The 25155-nt window shown below is 42.1% G+C and overlaps 1 protein-coding gene across 3 annotated transcripts in view; it reads left to right on the top strand.

Moving 5' to 3' along the window:
- Nucleotides 1–17997, top strand: part of hivep3a (HIVEP zinc finger 3a) — a 46507-nt gene extending 28510 nt beyond the window's left edge. For all 3 annotated transcript variants that reach the window (XM_037796029.1, XM_037796027.1, XM_037796028.1), the window contains 6 exons: nt 2894–7044; nt 7953–8149; nt 11214–11386; nt 11464–11529; nt 13814–14400; nt 16651–17997. In XM_037796029.1, the coding sequence (XP_037651957.1) occupies nt 3241–7044; nt 7953–8149; nt 11214–11386; nt 11464–11529; nt 13814–14400; nt 16651–17163 (5340 nt within the window). In that variant the 5' untranslated portion in view covers nt 2894–3240 and the 3' untranslated portion in view covers nt 17164–17997. The remainder of the gene's footprint in view (nt 1–2893; nt 7045–7952; nt 8150–11213; nt 11387–11463; nt 11530–13813; nt 14401–16650) is intronic.
- The last annotated feature ends 7158 nt before the right edge of the window (nt 17998–25155 follow it).

Raw genomic sequence — 25155 nt, 5'->3', positions numbered from 1 at the left:
GCTGCACAAGGGTACCTTCTGTATTTTTCAACCTGAACCCTATTTTCCCATGTTTTTGTATCTAAGTGACTAATGGGGACAACATCTTTTGAAATTGGTCCATTATTGAGGGAGAACGCTGCAGCCCGCCTACAATGCTGTATCCAGTTCTCTTTATACATCAATGCTCTAGACGCGCTAGAGTGTGACACCTGTATTGGTGATACGTGCGGCATGTGACGCGCGCCTGTGTATTTTCAGCTTTAGTCGACTACGATTTCTTTGGTCGATTAGTCCTGTTTCATGCTTTTTTCATGCTGAATGACATATTTCAAAGAATCTTATGAGCACATCTCTAGTAAACACAAGTGGTGCTTTTTGTGTGATTCTCTGGAGAAACTCAGTTTCACAGATCTTTCGATTTAAATCAACAAATCGATTAGTCGACAAAATCGCATGGGTGTTAGCCAAGTAAGGTATTCTTTGGTCGAGGACAGCCCTATTGTTGCTATAGAAGGACGTTGGTATTCAGTTCTTTCTAAATATGTAGTAATTTGCCCCAGCAAACATCTGTCTGACTTTAACACCGGGAACATTACACCCAGACGTGTGTTTTCTAGCAGAGCCTTGCAACAGTTCACCTAGAGAGAATCACAGAGGCTGAGTGCCAAGGATGGAGGGGGGAAAACAGCATCCGTGTGGAGAGAAGTGTCGGAGAAAAAAGCTGCCTGCTAGGTTCATTTGCACCATGAGAGGTGCAAATGAACAGTCTTTAGTTAACTCCGGAACGAGTGTGACACATGCAAGTGTAAATGAGCAAATATGCATTGCATGATTTTAAAAATGTTACTTAGTTTTAGGTGCCGGTTTCTTTACTGCAAGTACTCCATTTGAAATGTATTTCACTCCAGTCATTGTCACCCTCATGCAGAGTGTGCGGGCGCTCTGAACGTCTCACGGTCTGAACTCTGAGGCGTTATTTTCAGTAAGACGAATGAGTCTCTGACTCTCCTCTAAAAAGTTCTTAGTCTAGTTACACTACCTGTCTGACCTACATTTAGCACTCACTAGTCACTGCAGGACATTTAGGCCTAAGACATGTGAATGGTCTTTCTGTATAAAGAAAAATACTGTTGGTTTAATATTCACCCACCACTGGCATGTATACTCTTCCCACAAGTTAAACCAAAGATGGTTATCAACCTGTTATCAGTAATTTGGATATAATCCAGCAGCTTTGCCGTCTTCCACCAGAACGTGGGTGTAGAAACCAGCTGGTCAGTGTGTGGGATGCCTTGTTTACTGTTTCAGTATGCTGGCACAAAAAAAAACATTGGGAGTTCTCTTCAGTATCTCCACTGAGTCACCTTGTGTATGCACTCACAGCTAACCGCCTTTCCCTCACCTTCATTTGGCTTCTTGGCTTTTTTGAAGTATTTAAATTCACAGATAAAATGAAAGTAACGAAGCAGCCATCCGCATGTGCTCTAATGTGGCAGTACTGTATCGATGATCATCATTTTGAGGAAGTGTGGAAGCTGATACTGGATGACAGAACACGTCATACATGCAACAATTAGAGCAGGTTGAGACACTCTGCAAGGTTCACATGCTTCATGCTACGATCCCAGTAAACCCGCTACGTGACAGCTTTTCGTCATTTCCTCTCATGTGACAGCGAGTTTCTTTCCCTCGAAGGGGACCGCAGCCTTGGCGATGATGCAACGCTGGTGGTCTAAAGCTTGGAGCCATAAAGCCCCTCTATTATAACTTGTTTTTAGGACATGGCAGGGGAACAAACCGGAGATCAGCGTTTTTGGATTTATTGTTGGTGCAACCAACTACACAGCAACTCTTCAGCATAGCGCTATTACTGTTACCGGTCTGTTTAAAGTAAAAGTTTGGAGACCTGTTTCAACTTCTTCTGGTTACCCTTTTACCATCTATGGGGGACACAGGATTGTTTTCCCCCAAAAGGGGTGTGTGGTCATGCAAGCCTACTCTGGATAAGGTATTGCCAGTCTGATGTATAAAGAGTTACAGCATGGAATCAAGCCAACCAGCTACGAGAGTAATCGTGATCATAAAACATTTGAATCTGAGCAAAAGAAACATTGGAAAAAACGGAAAAAAAGGCAAAGGTACAAGACTGTGTACCTAATTATTTTAAGAGTGAGGGAACTACTCATCCCATAAACCATTGCGATTGGTGACTAGCCGCCTGTGGAAACTCCCAAAAAACGTTTAAACTAACTGTTCTTGATCTAAAATGAATTCTCGCCTCAAATATTTTCAGAAACACATCTCAGTGAACTATTCTTGTAATAAGAGAGAAATTTTATTAATCCCAGTGTAATTAATCATGCAAAGAAAACTTCTTGCAAAGCAGTTTCATTAAAACCAAATGACAACACATCTTGTATTTCATTCTGAAAATGACAAACACTTCATTGAGCAACATGTTTTTTGCTTTGTTTTGCAGCATTGACTCATTTTATGGGAGTGGGTGGGATATGTATTTTCTGTCCGATAGAAAAATATTGTGCTCCACGGTTTTGAACTAAGTAATGCATGACTAGAAATCATTGAAGACCATGACAGTTTCAGATTATGCTGTTATTGAAATGTTCCTGTCGTGGTCATTGGACATAGTGACTCTCTCTGGTAATGTTAGCAGAATCATCATTTTTATTTGCTGCATGCTGATATATTTTTACACAAATATATTACATAAACCATTCTAATGTAAAAGTATTCAGCAGGCCTGGTACAGCGAAAGCTGAATGTTATGACACATACAGTTATTATGTAACACGTGAAACATAAATATCTATATTTGGCAAGCGCAGGGTCAGAGGGTTATCTGTGTCTCGGAGTTGACTTGTTTTATATAATGAGTTGTTTGTCTTCACAGATCTTCATGTTGAGAAGACAGAAGACGCATATACTCAGCTGAGTCAACTGAGTATCAGACTGTGTGGCAGCAAGACTGGCTGAGTGCTTCATGATGGGATACTTTAGGTCATTATGGCAGAGGACTTCCTCCACAGCACATGACACATCACGGCTGCATTCTTTGACGCCGTCGTTCTACATTTGATGGCATCATTCTGCTGGCAGGCAATAAAGTTTAAGCGAAACAAGTGAAAATTATGAAGTCAACTATAATTTGATAGAATTCGCTCGCATTTGGCTTGAACTCTGTAGCCTGGCACAGGCAGACGCATCCCACGTGTCTACCTGAGGCTGCCTTTCCATTTTATGGAGGCCTTGCATAGTCGCCTGACGACTGGGGAGCAGTCCGAAGGTCAAGAACATTGTCAACCAGAGTCTCCTCACCGAGGCCCGCAGGCTAAGTCTCCCTCCCAGCCCCGTCGGCAACAGCAAACTGGTTCCCCAAAACCCCATGGCACACCCAAACAGTCCAGAAGACAGCATCCTGAACGTAAACGTCTCAGGAACCAGCGGCAGAGCGTCGACTCGGATGCACCGCCGGAACACAAACATGAGGCAACGAAAGCAACCGCGGTTTCTAGTTTGTCACCAGACTCGCCTTCCTCAGCAGGTGGCCCCACCCAATCTAAACCAGAAACCCAGGAAGGCACCCCAAAACAGAAACGTGAGCGCAAGCCTCAGAGACCAGGCAAATACGTCTGCACTTACTGCGGCCGTGCATGTGCAAAGCCGAGTGTCCTGCAGAAACATATTCGCTCCCACACAGGTGAAAGACCCTATCCCTGTGCCCCATGCGGCTTCTCTTTTAAGACCAAGAGTAACTTGTACAAACACCGCAAATCGCACACCCACAGGGTGAAGGCAGGTCTAGCACTCGGGGAGCCGAGATCTTTAGAGGAGCAAGTCACTGAATCAGAAGATGAAACCAGACAGCTATCATCAGCATCTTCCCTTACAGAAAGGCAAGGCAGTACAGCCTCAATCAAGAGTCATGAAACAGACAGGGCCAAAGATTGCACCGGAGGAAACAGTGACTCCAACGCAGTGAAAAAGAGACTGGCCCTGCGTCTGAGTAGAGGAAAACATGGTGCTCGAGACTCATCTGATGAAAAGACCTCATCTCTTATTTTAGGGAGTAAAGGCAGTACAGAATCAGGCTATTTCTCTCGCTCTGAAAGTACTGAGCAGACACAGGACAGCCCCCCGAACACAAGTGCCAAAAGCTACGCAGAGATCATCCTCGGCAAATATGGACGTCTCGGACACCTACATAGGATGTCTCGGCACCACAACCAGCAGCCCCCTGGTCAGGAGGACAAAAGCATCCCGTTCACAGTCCCCAAGAAGCAGGTCATTGACCATATCACCAAACTCATCACTATCAACGAGGCAGTGGTTGACACCAGTAAAATTGACAGTGTGAAACCAAGGAGATTCTCACTCTCTAGGAAGAATAGTGCAGAGTCTCAAAAGGGTTCATCTGTGAAAGAAACCCTAATTCACAGCCCTAAAGCTGGAGATCTGGGCTATAAAAACAGTGGCTCCATCACCATGGGAGTTCCGTGTGAAAAATTTCATCATCCATCCCTAAATGTAGAGCAGCCAGCTGGCCAAACATCCACCGCCCCTTTGCTGAGAAGTCACTCAATGCCGTCTGCAGCTAGTTCATTCGACGCCTCCAGTGGTGGCCTAAGTAAGTTCCGCCTAAGTCAGTCCTTTGATGAACGACAGCCTTCATCCCGTCGTTATGGGATGCTAAGACGGCAGCCGGCTATTGAAATCCCACTTGGCGCCGAACTTACAAAAGAGGAGCATGAGGGTTCTCATTCACTTTACCCCGACAGCGTTGCCACTGTGCCTGACCTCAAGCAAAGCCTACCGCAGCCATACGAGTGTGAGGCGTGTGGAACTGGATGCAAAGATTGGGAGGGTTATAAGAAACACAAGCAAAGCCTGTGCTTAGCACATCATCCCAGAAATGAGGTGGTAATTAGTCAAATGGGGTGCTCACAGCTAATTAACCACGCAGTCAGAGCAGGAGCTTCAGCAATGCGCAAGAGAAGGAAAGAGGAGAGTTTTGAATTTGACGATCCCTCTTCTCCTTCACTACCCTCTCCTGCCCTCCTGTCAGGACAGTGTAAAGATGAAAGCAATGTGGCTTTTGAGGGGCCCAGGAGACCTACACTACAAACCTGCTCTGTAATACAACACACTAGTTCATTTGAAAAACAAGAATCTTTGTGCAATGAGAGTCAAGTCGCCGAGACAACAAAAAACTCTCCACCTCATGAGGAATATCAACTGGTGCCTCAGAAACAACCCCAGCAGTCAACAAAACTAACAAGTCGGAAACTGGTCCGCCAACACAATGTAAAGGTTCCAGAAATACTGGTCACGGAGGATTCAAATATGAGCACAGTGACCTCAATAGAGCCAAAACATTCAGAGAAACCTGATGAATTCCAGTGGCCACAGAGAAGCCCCTCTCTGGCCCAGCTCCCCATTGAAAAGCTCCCTCCAAAGAAGAAGCGCTTACGTCTAGCCGAGGCTGCCCAATCCTCAGGGGAATCCAGTTTTGACTCTATATCCCTGCCACGCAGCCCCAGTCAGGACAGTAGCGCATCTTACGCATCCAGTCGTTCCACATCCTTCGAAGAGTCAAATAGACCAGACATGGAGATAGCGGGATCAACACCGCTGAGGAGATCAAGAGCTCCTCACATGTTGACGGTGCCTGGGGTGCATCAGCACAGAGAGATGAGGCGCTCTGCATCTGAGCAGGCGCCTCATGACCCACAACCAAGTGTCTTAATGGCAGAGACTCGCAGTAAGTCTTTTGACTACAGTTGTCTGTCCCCTGAGCGCTCCGCAGTCGGCTGGAGGGAAAGAAGGAAATGTCTCCTTATGAGACACACTGCTATCAAAGATCCAGATGAGGAGGAGGAGGAGCAGTGCGCCAAACCGAGCCGTAGTCCCGAACGTGTCACATCTTCTCAAGCGAGCCCAACTTCTGTGCACTGCAGCAGGTCCCCTACTTCCCCGATATCAGGTGACACAGTCGTGCGTAATCCAGTAAGATTGCAATGCAAAGAGATCTTCTCTCAGTGGAAACTCAGTCAGAATATTCAGTTAACAGGCAGCACAGAACTCACATCTGTAGATCCTGTAAAAGAAGAGGCCTCACACATCCATACAGAGCAGCCCCCTCCTCAAGCAGCACAGCCCTATCCTACACATGGACCATCAGGGGCAGCCAGAGCTCGCTACCTCCCCATGTCTACTGGACTAAAGCTAGAGATTCCTCTACTACACGAGGATTATTCAGAGGTTCGAGTAAGTCCCCCCCACATCCAGCACTCTGCCCCTCACATCACCTCCAGTCTGGAATTACTAAGGCCAGTCGCATCTCCAACAGTAGCAGTGCGTCATCAAACAGACACCCTCACTCTAGCATGTGCCATATACACCACATTTTCTCAGTCCACCTCCCCCAGGCCCCAGGAGGCGGTCGATGCTGTTTCACATGATATAGGCATCCCAACAGCTGACTACAGAAACCATAGGAACACAAGTCCAGACCTTCAGTTGTGGTCTGACCACGGTTTGAGGATATCAGGCTCAGGGGGCAACAAGCGCATGCTTTCCCCTTCAAGCAGTATAGAGCTCCTCCCTGAGGCCCAGCAGCAGCAGAAACGAGTAAAAGAAGAAGAAGAGGGGGAGGTGGGACGTGTTGACAAGGCGTCAGAGGACACGTGCAATCAGGAACTCAAAAGGGAGAATCAGACATGTCTACCCAGTGTTTGTTCTCCCATCACCCATGTTGGACCATCATACCCCAGTCTGCTATCCAACACCTGTAACAGCTGGTGTTATTTGAACTACATTAAACCAAACCCTTCTACTCTGGATGAACAGGAGCCCTCAGTGTATTCATCGTGGTCCACTAGCGGATACGACCCCAACCCACCTGGCCTCTCCAGCAAGACGGCTCTCTCTCTGCTGCACTGCAAGCAGAGGCTCAGTCCCTCCATCTACACCATATCCCCCATGTCAGACAGGACAACTGAGTCAATGGAACAAGAGGACAACAGAAGACCATGCTCCACTGAGGTAACTACAACACTAACCACTGATTACAACTGTCTGTAAATCTGTAAGATAGCACTGTGTGTAAAAATTGACCACAATTTCACATTTATTAAACCGATCAAAATATAAAAGGACACGAAAGTCTGAGAGAGGGTAGATGGGTAGATCCTGCAGACCCCAAATTCAGGTTAAAGTGATTCAAGGGCATGGTTAGCATAGCAAGCCTCTTTGTTTTTTCCTCTGGTGTATAGAGCTCAACAGTGACTGCCCACTTTTTGAAAGGCTCTGGGTACGGAAGAGAAATTCCCATTCATTTACTGCATTGACTTTTCAGAAAATCCTTATATAAAGAGTGTTGAACATGGAACCAAGCCAACCAGCTACAGAATTAGTTATGACATTAAAACATTTGATTTGGAGCAAAAAAAACATTGTAAAACAGAAAAAAAGGCAAAGGTACAAGACTGTGTACATAATTATTATAAGAATACAGGATCATATACCATCGTTTCACAATCTCGTAGCTCGTGGTAACTCTACCATGGATTGTTACAACATTATGGTTAATAATCAAACCCACGATTCAGAATATGAATGGGATTTTCACTTCCGGGACTTCACTGTTGAGCTCGATAGAAGGTGCAGCAAAGTGTGGGTTTGCATTGCAAGATTATATCTTTTCATTTCTTACAGTTGCCTCAATGATCAAAAAGGCAGGAATTATACATAGCTAACTTTGCCAGCAGTAAATATTTATGTTGTTGACATGAGTATGAAATCTTTACAATGATGACACCCAAAAGAAAAAAAATATATGTGCTTTAACAAATGCTATTAAACACAACGTTCAATGAGACTTCCCAATTTTTGTCTCCCTGGGCATGCTGGAGCAGAGTTGGTGAATTTGCCCATGTCTCTTTCGGGTGTAGGTCTACAACAGCCGGCCGTACAGCAGAGACCATGAGGGAACGAGGAAGGAACAGCAGACAGCAGATGACAACAGGTCAAACAGAAGAGAGGAGAGGAAGGAAGAGAAGAAGAACGAGGAGGAGGAGGAGGAGGAGGAAGAAGTGCAGTCATGCTCCAGAAATAAACAACCTCCCGAAGTTTGGATCTCTGAGAGAGGGTGAGTATGAATTTGTGACGGCTCAGAACGTTAGCGAATAACATCAAGTTTACCGGTGACATACTGTCTGCATTTACAGAGTTAAATCCCTCATTGCTGACAGTGTTGACGGCTTGCGTCACATATTGTGGTATGTTGTGGAAACCGTTGTCTGTCCACCATGTTGGAGAGGCCAAGGGTTGGCTGTCTGCACCAACAGAGCCCGTCTGTTGAGGGACTGAAGCCAGGAAACTACCTAGCTTCCTTTGCGCCTGCAGAGATTCATTTACACCGACCATCACGGCTATTCACGTGGAGCGGCAGCACGTTTCATTTTCTTACACTGACACCAATGGAATGAGTCTAACATATACACAGTACGTACATGTACGTACATAGCATTAGTCATTAAAGGGAGCCTGCCATGCTGAATTTCAAAATGTATTAATTTGTGGTTAGTTTGGCAGGTGTGTACTGTCCTTTTATTATGAATTGAGTATTTCCCAGGGAGGTTAAAGGTGCAATGTGTAACATCTGGCCACATGCTCCAAACAAATAGGGGTCAGCATTTCATCTCTACTGCTGGGTCCTTACAAATTCATCACTTATGAAAAAAAAAAAAACAACTACTAACTAACAGCAGAGCAGGGTAAAAATATGCAAAATTTGACCAAACTGCTGAAACTCTTAGAAACCCTCACAGGTACTTCATTTAGCATAAAAAAAAATATGCTCAAATCATAACATGGCAAACTGCAGCCCAACAGGCAACAACAGCTGTCAGTGTGTCAGTGTGCTGACTTGACTATGACTTGCCCCAAACTGCACGTGATTATCATCAAGTGGGCATGTCTGTAAAGGGGGGAACTCGTGGGTACACATAGAACCCATTTTCATTCACATATCTTGAGGTCAGAGGTCAAGGGACCCCTTTGAAAAATGGCTATGGCTGTTTTTACTCACCAAAATGTAGCATACGTTTATTATATTCATAAGTGTTATTTAACCTCTTTCACGACAAGCTAGTATGACATCCTTACATTTGAACCTGCTACAACCTGCAGTTTGGGGCAAGTCATAGTCAAGTCAGCACACTGACACACTGACAGCTGTTGTTGCCTGTTGGGCTGCAGTTTGTTATGATTTCAGTATATTTCTTATGCTAAATGCAGTACCTGTCAGGGTTTCTGGACAATATTTGTCATTGTTTTGTGTTGTTAATTGATTTCCAATAAAAAATATATCGTTACATTTGCATAAAGCAGCATATTTTGCCCACTCCCATGTTGATAAGAATATTAAATACTTGACAAATCTCCCTTTAAGGTACATTTTTGAACAGATAAAAAATGTGCAATTAATTTGCAATTAATCACGATTAACTATGGACAATCATGCGAATCATCATGATTAAATATTTTAATCAACTGACAGCCCTACTAAAATGTAATTGGATGAACATTGTCTGACCGAAATGTATCTTACTATAAATGGGCAGAATTTTTTTTTTATACACCATAGAAAATGCTTGTTTCTGATTGACTAGCAGGTATCTATTTATACTTTATATCAGGACACATCAAACAAACATCCAACCTACAGTTTAACTACTGTTCAAACTGAGTCTGCAATACAGCATATTAAATGGTACATTAAAATACAAGTAACCATAGCAACCATACTTCTGCTTAATGCTGACCAGATAATAACTCTCACTGAAATGGACCAACAATGTGTTAACTGTGAACAACACACCCGAGGTGTCCTGATATAGAACATAATGGACTCTTTATATTCACAGTTCAGGACACATTGCTCTATATTGTCTCTTTTTCATGTTATAGAATTGTAAATGGTTATTGTCAGCGATCAGAAAGTCACTCTAAAGTAAAGTGAAATGCAGAATGCAAACATGTAAGGTGTGAATTTATTTGGACACAGTTCTGTTATTTATTTTTAATTGAAACACACATACACTTCTCAAAATGAGTCTGCAGCGAGGTTAAACCAGACACGCTCAGTACTTCTGATACCCATCAGAAATAAACACTGCTGCGATGCAGGCGAGTGCAGAGAGGTGCCATCTGTGTGTCTCTTTTCGGTTTGGGAGTGTGTCTGTGAACAAATTCCCTGTTGTGACTCATGTTGACGCTCCTCACAGCCTTCCTAAAAGAGTGAGTCATCCTCACGCCTGCTCGCTTTCTCCCTCTCTGTCTGTTCAGTCTGTCTGAGGGACAAAACTGAGGCAGCGAGGTAGTCGAACACTGACATTTATTTTGGTTGTTGGGAAGGGGAAAGGCACCTAGACTCAAATCTTGGGTGTTGCATGAAAAGCCTATGAGTATAGCTGCTTTATAGTGTAGGCGTATAGTGTCCCGGCAAAGTGTTTCTCTTTCATTAACTTGAAAGTTTTTCAAGACTGTAAAGGCCACCGTTTATGATACCTGCCGAGTTTATCCAGCCGTGAAGCCTGTAGTGAAAATAGCAGAAAAAACAGCCGATTATAATCACAACGATTGTTTGTCGTAGGAATGTGTTTTCATTTTCTGTGTTTTTTCATGCTTATTTGGAGCAGCAGCTGGTCTGGGCCAGGGTTTCCCTCCCTCTCTGGCCTGTTTATATTGGCTGGCTGCAGCAAAACCCCGGACCTTGGGCCACATCGTAGGCTCCCCCTTGTTTGGACTCGGTGGTGGTGTGAGTTGTGATGGGGTTATAAGGCAGTGGGAAGGGAAGGGAGGAGGGTGGGGGTCTGGTCTTGGCTTATGAAAGCTGCTCTGTTGAAGCTGAAGTGGGTGCCTCGCTGAGGGACCCTCAGTCTACATGGAGGGGTGGACCCCGGGCCCAGCTGCCACAGTGTGAGCTCACTGTGTAGTAAAGGCCAAACAGATAGCGTACTTACACTGGATAAATACGGTCACTAAAAAGCTGCTTACAGGTGCTAAAGGGCCTGCGGCCTGTCTGTCAGCTCCAGTTACACTCATATTGATTGTGACTACCATCCTGAGAGGAGCGGCATCGATAGACAACTGACAGGGAAAAGCTCTGAGGATGAAACTGAAACCTCTTACTCTCCTCACACCCGCAGATCAAATGAGAAGCAACCTATCACGCACGGTGGAGGTGGAGGGAAGTGCCAATGTGAGGACTGTGGGCTCCACCTTAAAAATACCACCAGTGTGCTTCAAAAGTGCGCCCATCGCATCACAGAATCGCCGCCATATAACTGCAAACACTGCAACCTTTCTCTCGATGCCAAAGGTAAGGGAATTATTATGTTTTTAGTGAGCTTGTGATATTAACTGTGCATCCATCATGAGCTCTTTTGTATTTTACAGGAAGCCTTTTTGAACACCTGAGATCTGAGTCGCATGGAAAAGAAACCTGTTGTCACCCAGGTGAAGGTATGCTATGTTGTTCATTTTTGATGTATTAATAACCAGCATTTTCTGCCACTGCTCTTTTAATGCTAAAAACTTTATTAGAACATGGTCACTGAATGTTTAAAAGTGCTCTATACAATATCCAGAGCATTAATATAGCAGCAAACAACTATTTGCTGTGTAAATATATAGAGGAGTAATGTCTACCTGAGCAGAGAATGAAGTCACTCTCCCTCTGTGTGTGTTGTATTGAGAGCTTCTCTGTGCTTTGTTTACATCGCCGGGCAAACCGTGCATACTTTTAGTATATGTTCGTGCATGTAAGCATTTTATAATAAAATGTAAATGCAGATTGCAGAGTATGTTCTGAGTATGATTGTTTTCATTGTCGATCGATCTTTTATATTTTGTAACTTTTTATGATCTTTTGATATTTTATACATAGTTAATTGCGATTAATCGCAAAGTAATTGCACATTTTTTATCTGTTCAAAATGTACCTTAAAGGGAGATTTGTCGAGTATTGCTTTATCCAAATGTATGTATATACAGTATTTATTACTGGAAATCAATTAGCAACACAAAACAATGACAAATATTGTCCAGAAACCCTCAGGTACTGCATTTTGCATAACAAAACATGCCAGTTTTTCCTCACCAAAATTTAGCATAAGTTTGGAGCGTTATTTAGCCTCCTTGGCCACAAGCTAGTATGACATGGTTGGTATCTTCACTCATACTAATTCGTTAAAGTAATTAGTGGCATTAAAACGAACTTGCATCAACGCTTTATTATCGCGTTGACTTTGACAGCCCTTTCAAGAATTTCAAACTTATAGCCTTTTAAATATGCTGGGAATATTAAAATGAATAATAATATTATAATAAAATTATAAAATGGAGAAACAACTACAAGATTTTACTCATAATGCCCTCTACACAGTAGATAGAGTACAACAAGTTACTGGCTTTATTGAATTCATTTTTTAAGCAGATCACAAGCAGTCGTTTTATTAGTGATTATTTATCCACTGCTGTAACCTGAGCAACATGCAATTGAAGAGAAATGTAAACATTGGTTAGCAGCATATCAAGATGTTGGACGTCCGAGTTGGCAGATACTGTATGTTGGAGAAGGTTGCCACGAGAAACATGGGAGAGGCTCTCATACGTTACACCCAGGGAAAAAATGTACTAGGTGGTACTAACTGGTCACAACGCAGCACACTTACACCTTTACAGTTCCTTATTACAGCTCTACACATTGATGCAGTTAGGAAAGTTAAGACTTTAATAACACAAAGTGAAATTTCATTGAAAATATAATACTTTTACATGGTGTTTCCACCAGAACTTTATGCTTGACTGAGTAGAAATACAAAATAGCCCAAATTAGGAAGAAATCTCCATTGTATGTGCATTAGCGGCCCGTTCTCACTCCCAATGCATCAAATATGGCAGCTTGGTCAGTGGCCCTGTGCGTCAAACTATGACGCTCTACGTGGTTGTAGTTATGTCGGGAGGTTGCGTTGTATAAAGATTGATAAAGTCCACGTAACAAGGAGGTTGGGGTGGGTGGTTGGGTCCAAAAACACAAGACTTTCATCCAGGGGGCCGCTATTTGTGTCCCGTGTGAAACCAAAAGTCAACGCTGACTTATTTTAAGTTACGTAACGTTACTCTATGTCGTGTACATAACATAGCCTACTTAAAGGTGCTAAACGCGAAATTGAGAGCATTGCCTCTCAACGGCTTTCAACATGGCAATGGCTGAATTGGCGGCTCGTAGCTAACGATGCTAACAGCGCTAAAGGCCCAGGCACACCAGACGATGGTTGGCTGTCGGACAGTTTGGGGCAGTCGGTGAGCGTCCGTCGGCCTAGTTTTTGCGGTGTCCCGCACCATCGGCTCTATTCTGCCTGTGTCGGAGTTTTTTGGCCGATTCAGCATGTTGAATCAATCATTAATGCTCTGGATATCATCTTTAGCACCTTCAACTACGTAGCAAACTTACTTATTTTAATCCAAACCACAGTCTTTTCCTAAACCTAACCTTGGACCCCCCTACTTCCAGTGCTTTTCTTATCCAAGATCTTCGGCGGAGATGACCTCATCTGCCTCACAAAACATTTATCTGCACCTTTATACCTGTTAACAATCATTTACATAATGTGTTAAGAAATTTTGTGCTGGTGCTCCTAAATGAAAAAAGTTACGCGCACCAGTGCAACCAATGTAGAAAATTAGTCTGGAGTCCTGTAGCGTAAGAAAATGTGTTGAAAAGAGACTTTTTTTTCTGTCCTAGGAGTCTGTGAAGACCGTTCACTTCACCCTGATGAACGAAAAGATCCTCAATACTCTGATCTGGGGAAAAGTCGTCATGATGAGGACGACGATTCAAGGGACAAAGCTGGCCGACGTGATGAAGACAACAGGTCCAAGGTGGCTGAAAGCTCTCACACTGCCTCTTCTGATAGTGAGAAACCTCATCCAGAAGGCCAGCCGATGGAGCCTGAACCCAGCCGGTCCGTCCCGCTTTCCCCCCAGGTTTCTTCCCAGAAGATCTCAGCCAGCGCCAGGAGGGCCCTGTTCGCCCGCAGACGCCTTGACGCTTCAGCGTCGGCGTCCTCCGGAGACTCTCATCCTCCAACTACTCAACTGCTGATTCCACCCCGTAGCCCATCACCCGGGCCCAGCCAGTCCCCTGCTCCCCCTTCCTCCCCCTCCCCATCCAGTTGCCAGGTCTCCACCTCCACTCTGAGACCAGTCTCCCCAGTTAGAGGTCTTTCTCCTATAATAGTCCAGTCCCATGGATCGGAGTCCTCTGGGCTTCCGGGCTCCCTGGCAGACACCTCTTCTCACCCTAGAGGCCGGCCGTGTGCCGCAAGACTGGTGAGTCACTTCAGCTGTTGCTTCATGGTGACATAACAACTTCTGCAGTGTTTTTCTACATATAACTCAACCCAGCCATTGTTTTTTTGTTCTTATTCTGAATCTGTCACGATGCTCTGTTTTTGTCGTGTGTATAATTAACGCTGGACAAACCGTGGCTTTTGTTCAAACCGCAGTCTTCACTCACCTGTGACCTGATCCATCTGTTAGTTTAGCCGACAGTTTTAAATAAATCAGCTTTCGGCTCACAAAGCTAATCTTGTGTGGCTCAGTTAAATCCCAGTAAGTCAACATCTAGAACAAATATAGATAGCCTGGTACATACGAGGTTATTTAAAAGTCGCACATTTATTGGAAAAGGAAGGAAAGGCAACTCTCTTGTTTTATATCACTCAAACCGAAGCCTGCAGCTCCGAACCTTAAAATAATGCCGGAGAGCTCCCAAATAGACGCAACATGTTTTCCCTGGGCAGCCGCTGATAAAACGAGAAGCAGGCCGATCGTTAAATACCAAAGATTGGAACCACATGTCGACGGCGAAAACAACGTGGGTGAATATCATCGGTTCACCCGGATGAAATGATAATAAAAAAATAAAAAAAACATGTCTACTCCAAACTTGTGGTTATGTTATGGTGTAACTTCACCACTTCCTCCTCACACTCATGTAGGTCTCATAGGAGTAGATACTAATTCACACTCTGCACACATTTCTGTTTACATGTTAACTACACCTTTAAACTGGGTGTATCTGGTAAGGGGAGCCATTTTTATATACCTAAATATTTGATGGGTACATATGTAAATATAAAAAGGGCCACACTTTACATATAGATTTTCTCGCACTATGCACTATTAGATCCAGCAGTTGGGGGGGGTTGGATGTTGTCAAAAGTGAGCGTTGTTGCACCTGCAAATCTCAAAGACCACAGACCATAGATGTATAAGAGGTTGTGCCCTGTGCGTTTGCCCTGCGTGTTAGTAAATAGCCTACAACTACATTAAATTGTGTTTATGTCATGCTACTAGCACTACTAGCTACTGGCCGATAGCCGGTTGTTTGGGAGCAGAGACGTTATTACGTCCACCACGTTACAGGCTTACAGCATACAGCCCATGGGTGTATTATAAGATAATAAAAGTGATGAATTAAAGCCAATATATCCATTATTACAGCCACATACAGCTAGCAGGAAGCTAGCAGAACTGGATATGTCATATGAGCGTGCAGGGCGGTGCAGTCCCGTGGGTCTGATGCACGTTTATTATGCCGAGGAAAATAACTCTGGATTCAGCTATTAGTGAATTTTACAACTTTTAATGATTTAAAGGAGGGTTATTTAAGTGTTCGTACTGGGAAGTGGATTTACCTCGAAAAAAAATTATCCTCTGATTTACAGACATCTCTTTATATTTAATCATGGCTACGGACTCTTTGGCGTTTTCAGTCCAAAATGGCGGCAGCGCTACCGCATCTAGTGGCCCATTGTCAAAAAAAGCACCAGAATTTTGTCTCTTTGCTTCTATACTGTTTGACTACGGTGGCCTTCAGGTAACGTAGAAACGCGAAAGGCTCCCTCTAGAAGCCAGTGTTTAGTTTGTCCGTTCTGGGCTACTGTAGATATCCCTATGTAGATATGAAGGGCTCATTTTAAGGTAATGAAAACACAACAATTCTATAGTTTCAGGTGATTATACACTCATGAGAACATAGTTATGAATACTATATTCCATTTCTGCTTATAGATCCCCCGAAATGTTACACACTTGCCCTTTAAATCTTGTGTTTACCAGAGATTATGCTCAGAAGTTTCTTGGAAATAAGTCATTCAGCATCAAAAAGCATAAGAAAACGACTTGTAGTTAAGAAATCTTAGACTAAAACGACCGATTAGTCAACTAAGGGCGGGGGGGCAGCCCTAATTATGACTTAAATAATTAGCATATGAATTACCTTTTATAACCTGCAGAGATAAAATGTCTTCCACTGTTGGTTGCTAACTCACAGCACCTCCCCAGAGCTCTGCTTGTAAAAGGTGTTTTCTCAGCGCCAAGGCCAAGTAATCATTGCTATTGATCGACAGCATTAACAGTTATGGTCATTGTTTGCACTTTAAAAAAATCATACTTATTGCCCTTTTTAAATTCTGTCTTTTCTTTACTGTATCCGATTCATTTTACTGCATGTGTATTGACCTAGTTTCACCCAGCGGAATCATTCAAGTTTCATTTCATCTTGTTTCGTTGTAGGATGAGGTTGGTCTGACCCACATCAACCCACATCCCACGCGGCCTCGGGGAGCCCACAACCTCCTGAGTCACCTCCCTCTGCACTCCCAGCAGCCGAGCAGGGCCCCGAGCCTCCTCATTCCCATCGGGGGGATTCACATGATCCAGCCCAGGTCCACCCTCCCTCTGTACCGCCTGGTGAGCAGCCCCATAGCAGCCAGCCCCGCCGCGGGCACATCCTGGAGACTAAGTGACGCTCCAAAGGTGAGGTTTCCTCCGCTGCAGCGCCAGGATACTCTCAAAGAGACCAGCAGCCGAGCCAGCCCGCAGGACCCCGAGGCGTCGTCCGGGAGCAGCCGATCGGACGCTTTACTACACAGAAACAGTCAAGGATGCTCCAGCGTCCGGCAACCGTCGAGTCCCGGGACAGAGGCGAGGCATCCGGGGGTCGACGCAGATGTCACAGAGAGGTGTGTTTACCCCGAGTCCACCCAAGGCCAAAAAAAGGCTCCTTCCTCCCAGACACAACTCTGATAGGAGGGAGAGTCTGAAGGGACAGTGCAAAAGACTGGAAACCAGAGTTGTGTTGTGAAAACACAGCGCTGGTTCGGAGACGGAAAAAGGCAAGAGCACTTCAGCACCGCTTCTGAATGACGCTACTATGTAATTATATTAATAATATATATATAGACACTATGTTAGATATGCAGTATGTTTTGTAAATCTTTTTTTACCCTCTTGTTTGATGTCATCGGTGTTAATTTATTTACGTGCTATTATGCAAATTCTGTACTATATGCAAAAGCAGCTGGAATGAAAATAGACAAAGTTTTAATCAGTTTCCCTATTAACCCTTTGACAGCTCTAATATACTATTGCTGTGTTAATGTACTGTATTACCAAAATGGATATAGAAAGGTACCACAAATATTTATTCACCCCGACCAGTATTTTGAAGTGCAATTTTATGTCAAGATTGTGGTTTGAAAATGTCATTCTTAAAGGCTGTGACTATTATTATTATTATTATTATTATTATTATTATTATTATTATTATTATTTGTCAGTTTTTGTTGTTGCTGTTGTTGTTGTCGTCTTCGTTTGTGTTTCAAAGAAGCAGGGTTTACGATCACCTCCTTTTCTAATGTCTTCAGGAAAAGAAGTTTCACATCAAGACATTTGGAGTGCACTGACAAATAATTTGATATCCAGAGGAAAACCTGTTTCGCGTACATGGTAGCTACGGTGCAGTTTTTTTCATAAACAGATACATGTATTTTTGTGTTGTTGCTTTTATAAATGATACAATCACTCTGTCATTTTCATGTTTACCATTAAACTTCTCATTTTTACAGATTTATATTAAAACTGTGCGACGCGTGTGTTTTTTTTTTGAGTGGAACATGAGTTTGTTTTTTTTAAATGCTAATTGATGTATAGGAATGAATGGAAATCAGAAGGAGCAAACTTTATAATTTTACACTTAAATAGTACAATAAAATATCTTTCTGAAAACATTTGAGGGGGAGAAATAGGCATGACAGTAACAGAATATTGATTCATATTTGATCAGCGCTGCCTAGTTTGAGTTAACGAGTTTCGCGAGCAGTGATTGACAGCTGCTGTAGAGACTGCTCGGCTCTGATTGGTTGTTTTTGGAAATCTTACAAATGCCATAGAGAGGCGAAGTCCCGCCCCTTCCTGTGGACCGAAAAATAAAAATCTGAATGGTACTTGTAACGAATTATGACCTACTGCCGTTCTAATGTCTAATAAGTGCTCACTTTTCAGTGCATGCCCACCGCAACAAGTGGGTTAATACTTCCAGTGGTGGAAACTAACAAAGTACGTTTACTCAAGTACTGTACTTAAGTACAATTTTTGTACTTTACTTTCTATTTTCTGGTACCTTGTACTTCCACTCCACTCCAGGGAAATATTGTACTTTCTACTCCACTACATTTATTTGACAGCTTTAGTTACTTTTAAGATGAAGACTTAAAGCAGCAGTAAGTAGAATTGGAGCAAATATGATTAAGAAATGGTCAAACACTCGTGAACTCCGATGAAATCCTGTGCCTCTGTGTCCTCCGGCGTCCTCCGGCGTCTTCCGGCGTCCTCCGGTGCTCTTAATGGCATCTGCAAGATTTCAAAGACCGGAGGAAAACAACCAATCAGAGCTGATATGGAGCCTGTCGTCTCTGAGCAGCTGTCAATCACTCGCGAACTCCAATCAAACGGTCAAACTTGGCAGCGCTGATCAATATGAATCAATATTCTGTTACTGTAATGTCTATTTCTCACATAAAATGTGTTCATAAACATCTTGTAGTGAACTGTTTAGCTGTAAAATGAGAAAGTTTGTGACCCGGCAGCCATGTTGAGATCTGTTGAGGAAATACCAAGCACCGCCCACCAGTGGGAGCACAGCCAATAGGAACGCTCTCTCTCTCTGAAATGACCTGTGATTGGCCAAAGTCTCCCGTCACGGGCTGGATTTGAGGAGGAGGTGCAGAAGTCTAGTTTTCTCTCAGAATACTTGAATTACAATATGCTGAAAGGTTATTATGGAATTTTTGCCCAATGATGCCAAAAATATACTGCCTACGGCCACTTTAACACAATGGATAATATAACAAGCTTTTGGTTTCCAACCTTTTTGGCTTTTGACGTCTTAAAAAAAGCTGTGTGTAGTCAGAGTCACATTTCAGAAGTTTATAAATTGTTAGCAGCTCCACCAAATATTATTTTTTTTCCCCCCCTCTAAACTTCTCACATGGTTTTGTGTAAGTAAATGTTCAAATGATTCAATATCTCACCAAAAATCAAAGTTAAGAGAAAAAGTCCAAAAACTTTAAACAGATTTCTGTATCAGAACTTTGTTTTTTTTCCTTCCTTCGTCTCCCATTAATCATGTCACGATCCCTCAGATATATCTGGTGTCCCTGTGTATAAAACTATCATATATAACAGTATATTATAAAGTAGCTCAACCTACGTGCTGCTTACACAATGATGCTTCAGTATTAATAATCTAATGACGTCATATATAACAATATATCAGTCAGAGGGACCAACAGTACTTTGACTTTAATACTTTAACTACAATTTGCTGCTAATACTTATGTACTTTTACTTAAGTAGGGTTTATCATGCAGGACTTTGACTTGTAATGGAGTATTTGAATACTATATTATATGGGTTGTTTACAGAACTGTATTTTTGTCTTTTTTTTTACTGTATAGTGTTTTCTTTCATAATGTTCAGTCACTATCTTGCTTTCTTTTTGCTTTACAATTCAATTCCAGCTGGATAAAACTATGCAGAAGAGACTAATTTGTTTTTTTCCTGAAGCCTGCAGGTACTGTGGTGATGAATGTGGCTCCACCCTGTGGCGGTGGTACTTGATGTTCACCTCTCAGGATGGAGTTTTACTAAAAATCAGTTGTATAGCCTATCTTGATTTAGTAATTTATGTATTTTCATTGTCTTGTGTTTGACATCATTTTCTCTTCTGGTGTATAAATGGTCATGAAGGCAGCTAGTCTTTGTTTGCCTGAGCTGAAGGTGTCACATGTGACCACCGGGTGGCAGGAGAAAGCTACTTTAAGTCCATCTGGGCTCATGCTGCCTGTGTACTGAGAGGGATGACATCACACACTGAAGGTACTGGACTGTAATAAATCATCCGGGAGATAACACACATACAGCTATGGAGGATGGAGCCTGCCAAAATAAAAAAAATTAAAATAAATTAATAAATGACTCGATAAATAAATAAATATGTCTTTAAATGTAGCAAAAATAATATAAAAATTAAATGTAGTCATTAATTAATTGATAAAATGTGACATAAAATAATATTTCTGTTTTAATTTGCTTCTTTATTTATTTATCTTTGTATTAATTCCCTTCTTTATTTACTAATCTGTTTAATTTTCCATTTTATTTATTTTTGCACTTATTTTTTATTTACTTTATATTTATTTATTTATGTATTTATTTTATCCCGATTTTCCCTTTGCATTTCACCCCTTATTTATTTCCCCGAACTTATTTTTTTCTGTACCCTTTATACATTTCTGCTTCATTATGCAAATGAGGGGTCTGTCACTCAAATGTGTGTCATCATGGGGTCAGGGTGCATGACTATATGCTAGCTAGCTACACATAAATAAATAAAAGGGAAAGTTAAACAGAGGAGTAAATAAATAAGGGGAATTAATACATAGATAAATAAATAAAGCAAATTAAAACAAATATCAATTTATGTCACATTTTATCAATTAATGAATGGCTACATTTATTTTTAATGTTATTTTTGCTACATTTAATGACATATTTATTCATTTATCCAGTAATTTATTTATTTATTCATTTATTTATTATTTTGGCAAACTCCGTCTTCCATATACAGCAGGACTGATCAGATAGAGGGTACCTTAACATTTTTATTTGTAAAGTCCATAGTGATAGAAACCATGTTCAACAGATTCTGTTGCTGTTTTTCCACAGAAACGGAAATAACAAGAGCCAAAGACTCCCTTTGAAATAGTGAGTGTCATTTACCCAACGATGATGTGATTACAGACAATTATTAACTGAATATGATGACGTACTTCCAGAGGAGGAGAGCTGTGATAAGGTTCACTAGAAGAGGAGATAAAACAATATGATAATCATGATGGGAAACAATGAATGATGAGTAATAGGGGATTTATGCCACTTGTGGAAACGAAACCGGGATTTGGATCGGCGGGTGCCATGGTAACACAGCAACAGCTCATTGACAACTACAAATATTCTTAACTTCTTTAGGCCAACAAAACTGAGAGCATTACAGACCATATATGAACATGCTCCATGTGCTAAGACTTTATGTTGCTGCTGTTGTCACGAGTTCACCACAGTGACTAGTTTTTATGCTTTTTTTGCCCTGCATGTGTTCACCTGCCTTTTCACTAACTGTCCTGTCGTTACACATCCTTCCAATCAGCTCCTTCCTCTCACCTGCTCAGGTCCACACCTGGATCTCATTATTCTCGTCAGCCACTCATTCTTAAAGCAGCCCAGATTCACTTTCCTTTTGTCAGATTTACTAGAGCAGTGGTTCCCAAACTTCTTTATGTCAAGGACTCCGATACTGACACTGAATTAGACCACAGACCAGATAAGATTTTTGCTTTTAGATGTTTTATTACAAAAAGTGTATGAAACCCATGAAGAAAACACTCGCACATTCTGTCACACTTATGGATGGAATTAAAGCAGCAGTGGGTAGAAATGGAGCAAATATGATTAAAAAAAACATATTTTTATTAGCATGAGAAATCATGTTACTCCGGTGTCCTCCGGTGCTCCTAACAGCATCTGCAAGATTTCAAAAACCGGAGGAAAACAACCAATCAGAGCTGATCTGGAGCCTTGCCGTCTCTGAGCAGCTGTCAATCACTCACAAACTCTGATTAAGCGGTCAAACTAGGCAGCGCTGATCAAATATGAATCAATATTCTGTTACTGTTATGACTATTTCTCGCCTCAAATGTTTTCAAAAACATCTCGTAATGTACTGTTTAGTTGTAAAATGAGAACATTTGTGACCCGGCAACCATGTTGAGATCAGTTGAGAAAATACCAAGCACCGCCCACCAGCGGGAGCACAGCCAATAGGAACGCTCTCTCTCTGAAATGACCTGTGATTGGTCAAAGTCACCCTTAGATTTTTTTAAAGCCTGAAAACAGAGCCATGAGGAGTTTTCTCTCAGAACACTTGAATTACAATATGCTGAAAGGTTATTATGGAATTTTTGCACAGCTATCCAGCGTTCCTCTACCTTATTCTGGTAACTGGCAAGGAGGATTTCACAGGAGTTTGTGTAATTGACACAACATTTTATCTATTTGATTTGTGTACATAGACACAAATTTTCCTTTCTTCTTGTGAAGCTTGGTTGTTTTCATTCTTTTTCAAATTAATAGACAATGAAGGAAAAGAAAATTGATAATAATAACCATAATCTTAGTCCAACCATATTACTTATAAAAAAAAGAAATTAAAAAAAGCAGGGGTGAATAAGCTGGTGACGACATATAAACAAATAAACAGACAACGACAAAAAATCGTTCAAGAGCGGACGTGGACACATATATGTAAAAAGACAAATATCAGCATGACAGAAAACAACGAGTTAACAAACAGAGAACAGAGACATAGAACATTTTATCACAGATATTTGTTTCCAAGGTCAAGAATATGATCATTTACATTGTTAATCTCAGGTTGTGTTAGTTGGATTAATATAGAACATGAATGGTACAATTCTTAGTCAGCAGATGAAGAAATATGTGACATGACTCAGAGCTTCCACCAGCCGTGTTCTTCCTTTAATTGGTCTAACTGGTGTCAGAAGATGACTGCTCGTTGCAGACACCCTCATCGCTCGTGTCATGTACACCGAAACCGTCTCGTGAGTTTCGGTCTTTGTATAAGTGACGTTGCTATCGAAGCCTGCATCTACTCATGCAGGGGTACATACTCTTCACCTCACTCACATCAGGGTCGTGTCGGTGTGAGTCACAGTTTCATGCTCTTCTCAGACTCCAGCAACAGTTGCCAAGTTTGCTTCCTGTCGTTTACACATTTTTTGAAAGGAACAATGATGACATGTCTGCATTTTTCTCTCATGTGGTGTCACATTCCTGATGGTGGTAATGATTAATATTAGAGCCGAGATGAGTGAGTGAGTGAGTCCTGTTGATCTCATATAGAAAGTGTGTTGAAGTTAAATTGTCTGTCCCCTTTATATTGCCTTTTTAACCGAGTTGCCAGAAAAAATGTTGATGAATGATGACGTTTCGTATCAGCCTCGTATCACGCTTGCAGAAATGCACAATGCCACGTTGGTTTATGCTGTGAAACGATTGGTTATGTTTAGACAACAAAACTACTTGGTTAAGGTTAGAAAGAAGATCTAAGAACGTAACAAACGTAATAAAGCATTTTATTTGGATTTATCTGGGTTTTATTTCGATGTGACAGCGAGCGACGGTGGCTTTGCAGCCATTTAGCCAACCGTTTGTTGACAGACTCTAGTTCTCTTCATCGACTGAGAGAAATCGTTGCCCTGAGAAATTCCTGATATCTCCAACTCGGAATTACAACTTGGAGGCTGATGTGAAACAAAAATGTATGTGAACAATTGGCCCCTATTTTTAGACAGAGGTGGACAAAAGCAGGCTTCTTGTTTATAGTCAGCGACCCAGTGGGCAACCTCGGGGTCTGAAAAGTGAAGCCAACGCTGACGTGCCTTAAACTTGCTTTCTTTAGCAAGGGGCGACTCCTCTGGTTGCAAAAGTGGTCTTTCTCGCTTTTTATACTCTTACTGTAGCATTTATACACGGATGTGTTACATTGCAGTCAGTACAGGATACTGTACTGATACTATTATAGCTGATAAATGACGCATGAAAAGCTTAAAATGTGTTAACATGACACACGTAATGTTCTTAAAATGTTGTGCTCTTTATACGTCTTCCCATGAGATCAGGTTGCATCCATCCACCCCGACCTCCTCCCTATGTTACGCGAACTTTGATTACACATATTTCTGATATACAAACGTAATCCAGCAGAAAATATGTTCCCTCGAAACATAATTGACAATGTAGTTTTATTGTTTGGGAACGTAGTTTTTAGGAGACCAGGCTGTAAAAACACACATTTTAAACTTTTCCACTGCGTCCTGAATGTGAGGACTTTGGTTGTGTGTTATTGTGTCACAGCCCATATACGTTTTAACCTCATCCCAGAGGAATTTCAAAGGATTCTGCAATCACGGTTCCGCTACTTGTTTACCATCGCGCCACCTCACATTCCTCAGCAGCCGGAAGTGGGAAATAGATAAGAGCATGTGTTTTACGATGCGACTGCAGAGTCACTGTGTTCCTTTGCTGCCTTGTCTGGAGAGCAGCAGCAGCAGCAGTAGAGGAAGGGGATCCCTTAGATTGAGCCCAGTCCTCCAGTCTGCACCGCTGGACAAATATTTGCTCTAGATGACGATTGTTCTTCTTCACTGCAACAAATAGTTGGTCAAACGCCAGTCTTTCTGCATTGTGACATACTTTTGGCATATTTCACCCACCACGTAACCCCCTATAAACTATGACTACACACAAATACGCACGTTTCAGCCGTGTTTTTTCCTGTTAGTGGAGGTGTCTCTTTCTATCTGCTGCATTCCTGCTGGAGCTCTGATGTAAAATCCCTCCATATTCGCAAGATTTTCCATCTTTGAGCTGAATGACCTGAACAATGGTACTCCTTCCTGTTTCTAATAGCTTTGTTTTTGGTCTGGCTTCTACTTCAGTTGGACTTAAAACCATTTATGGTAAAGAGTGTGTGAAACTATTACTACTAATGACACTTTGTCAGACCCCTCTGCATCACTTTTCCATCGCAGTAAACACATGCTTAATGTTGTAAATTAAACAAAAACACTTAGGATTGAGCAACAAAACCACTTAAAA

The sequence above is a fragment of the Sebastes umbrosus genome, chromosome 15 (assembly GCF_015220745.1).
Source record: "Sebastes umbrosus isolate fSebUmb1 chromosome 15, fSebUmb1.pri, whole genome shotgun sequence".
NCBI classification, from domain to species: domain Eukaryota; kingdom Metazoa; phylum Chordata; class Actinopteri; order Perciformes; family Sebastidae; genus Sebastes; species Sebastes umbrosus.
Note: the sequence above shows the minus strand (reverse complement) of the source record. Positions and strands in the feature narration are given on the sequence as shown.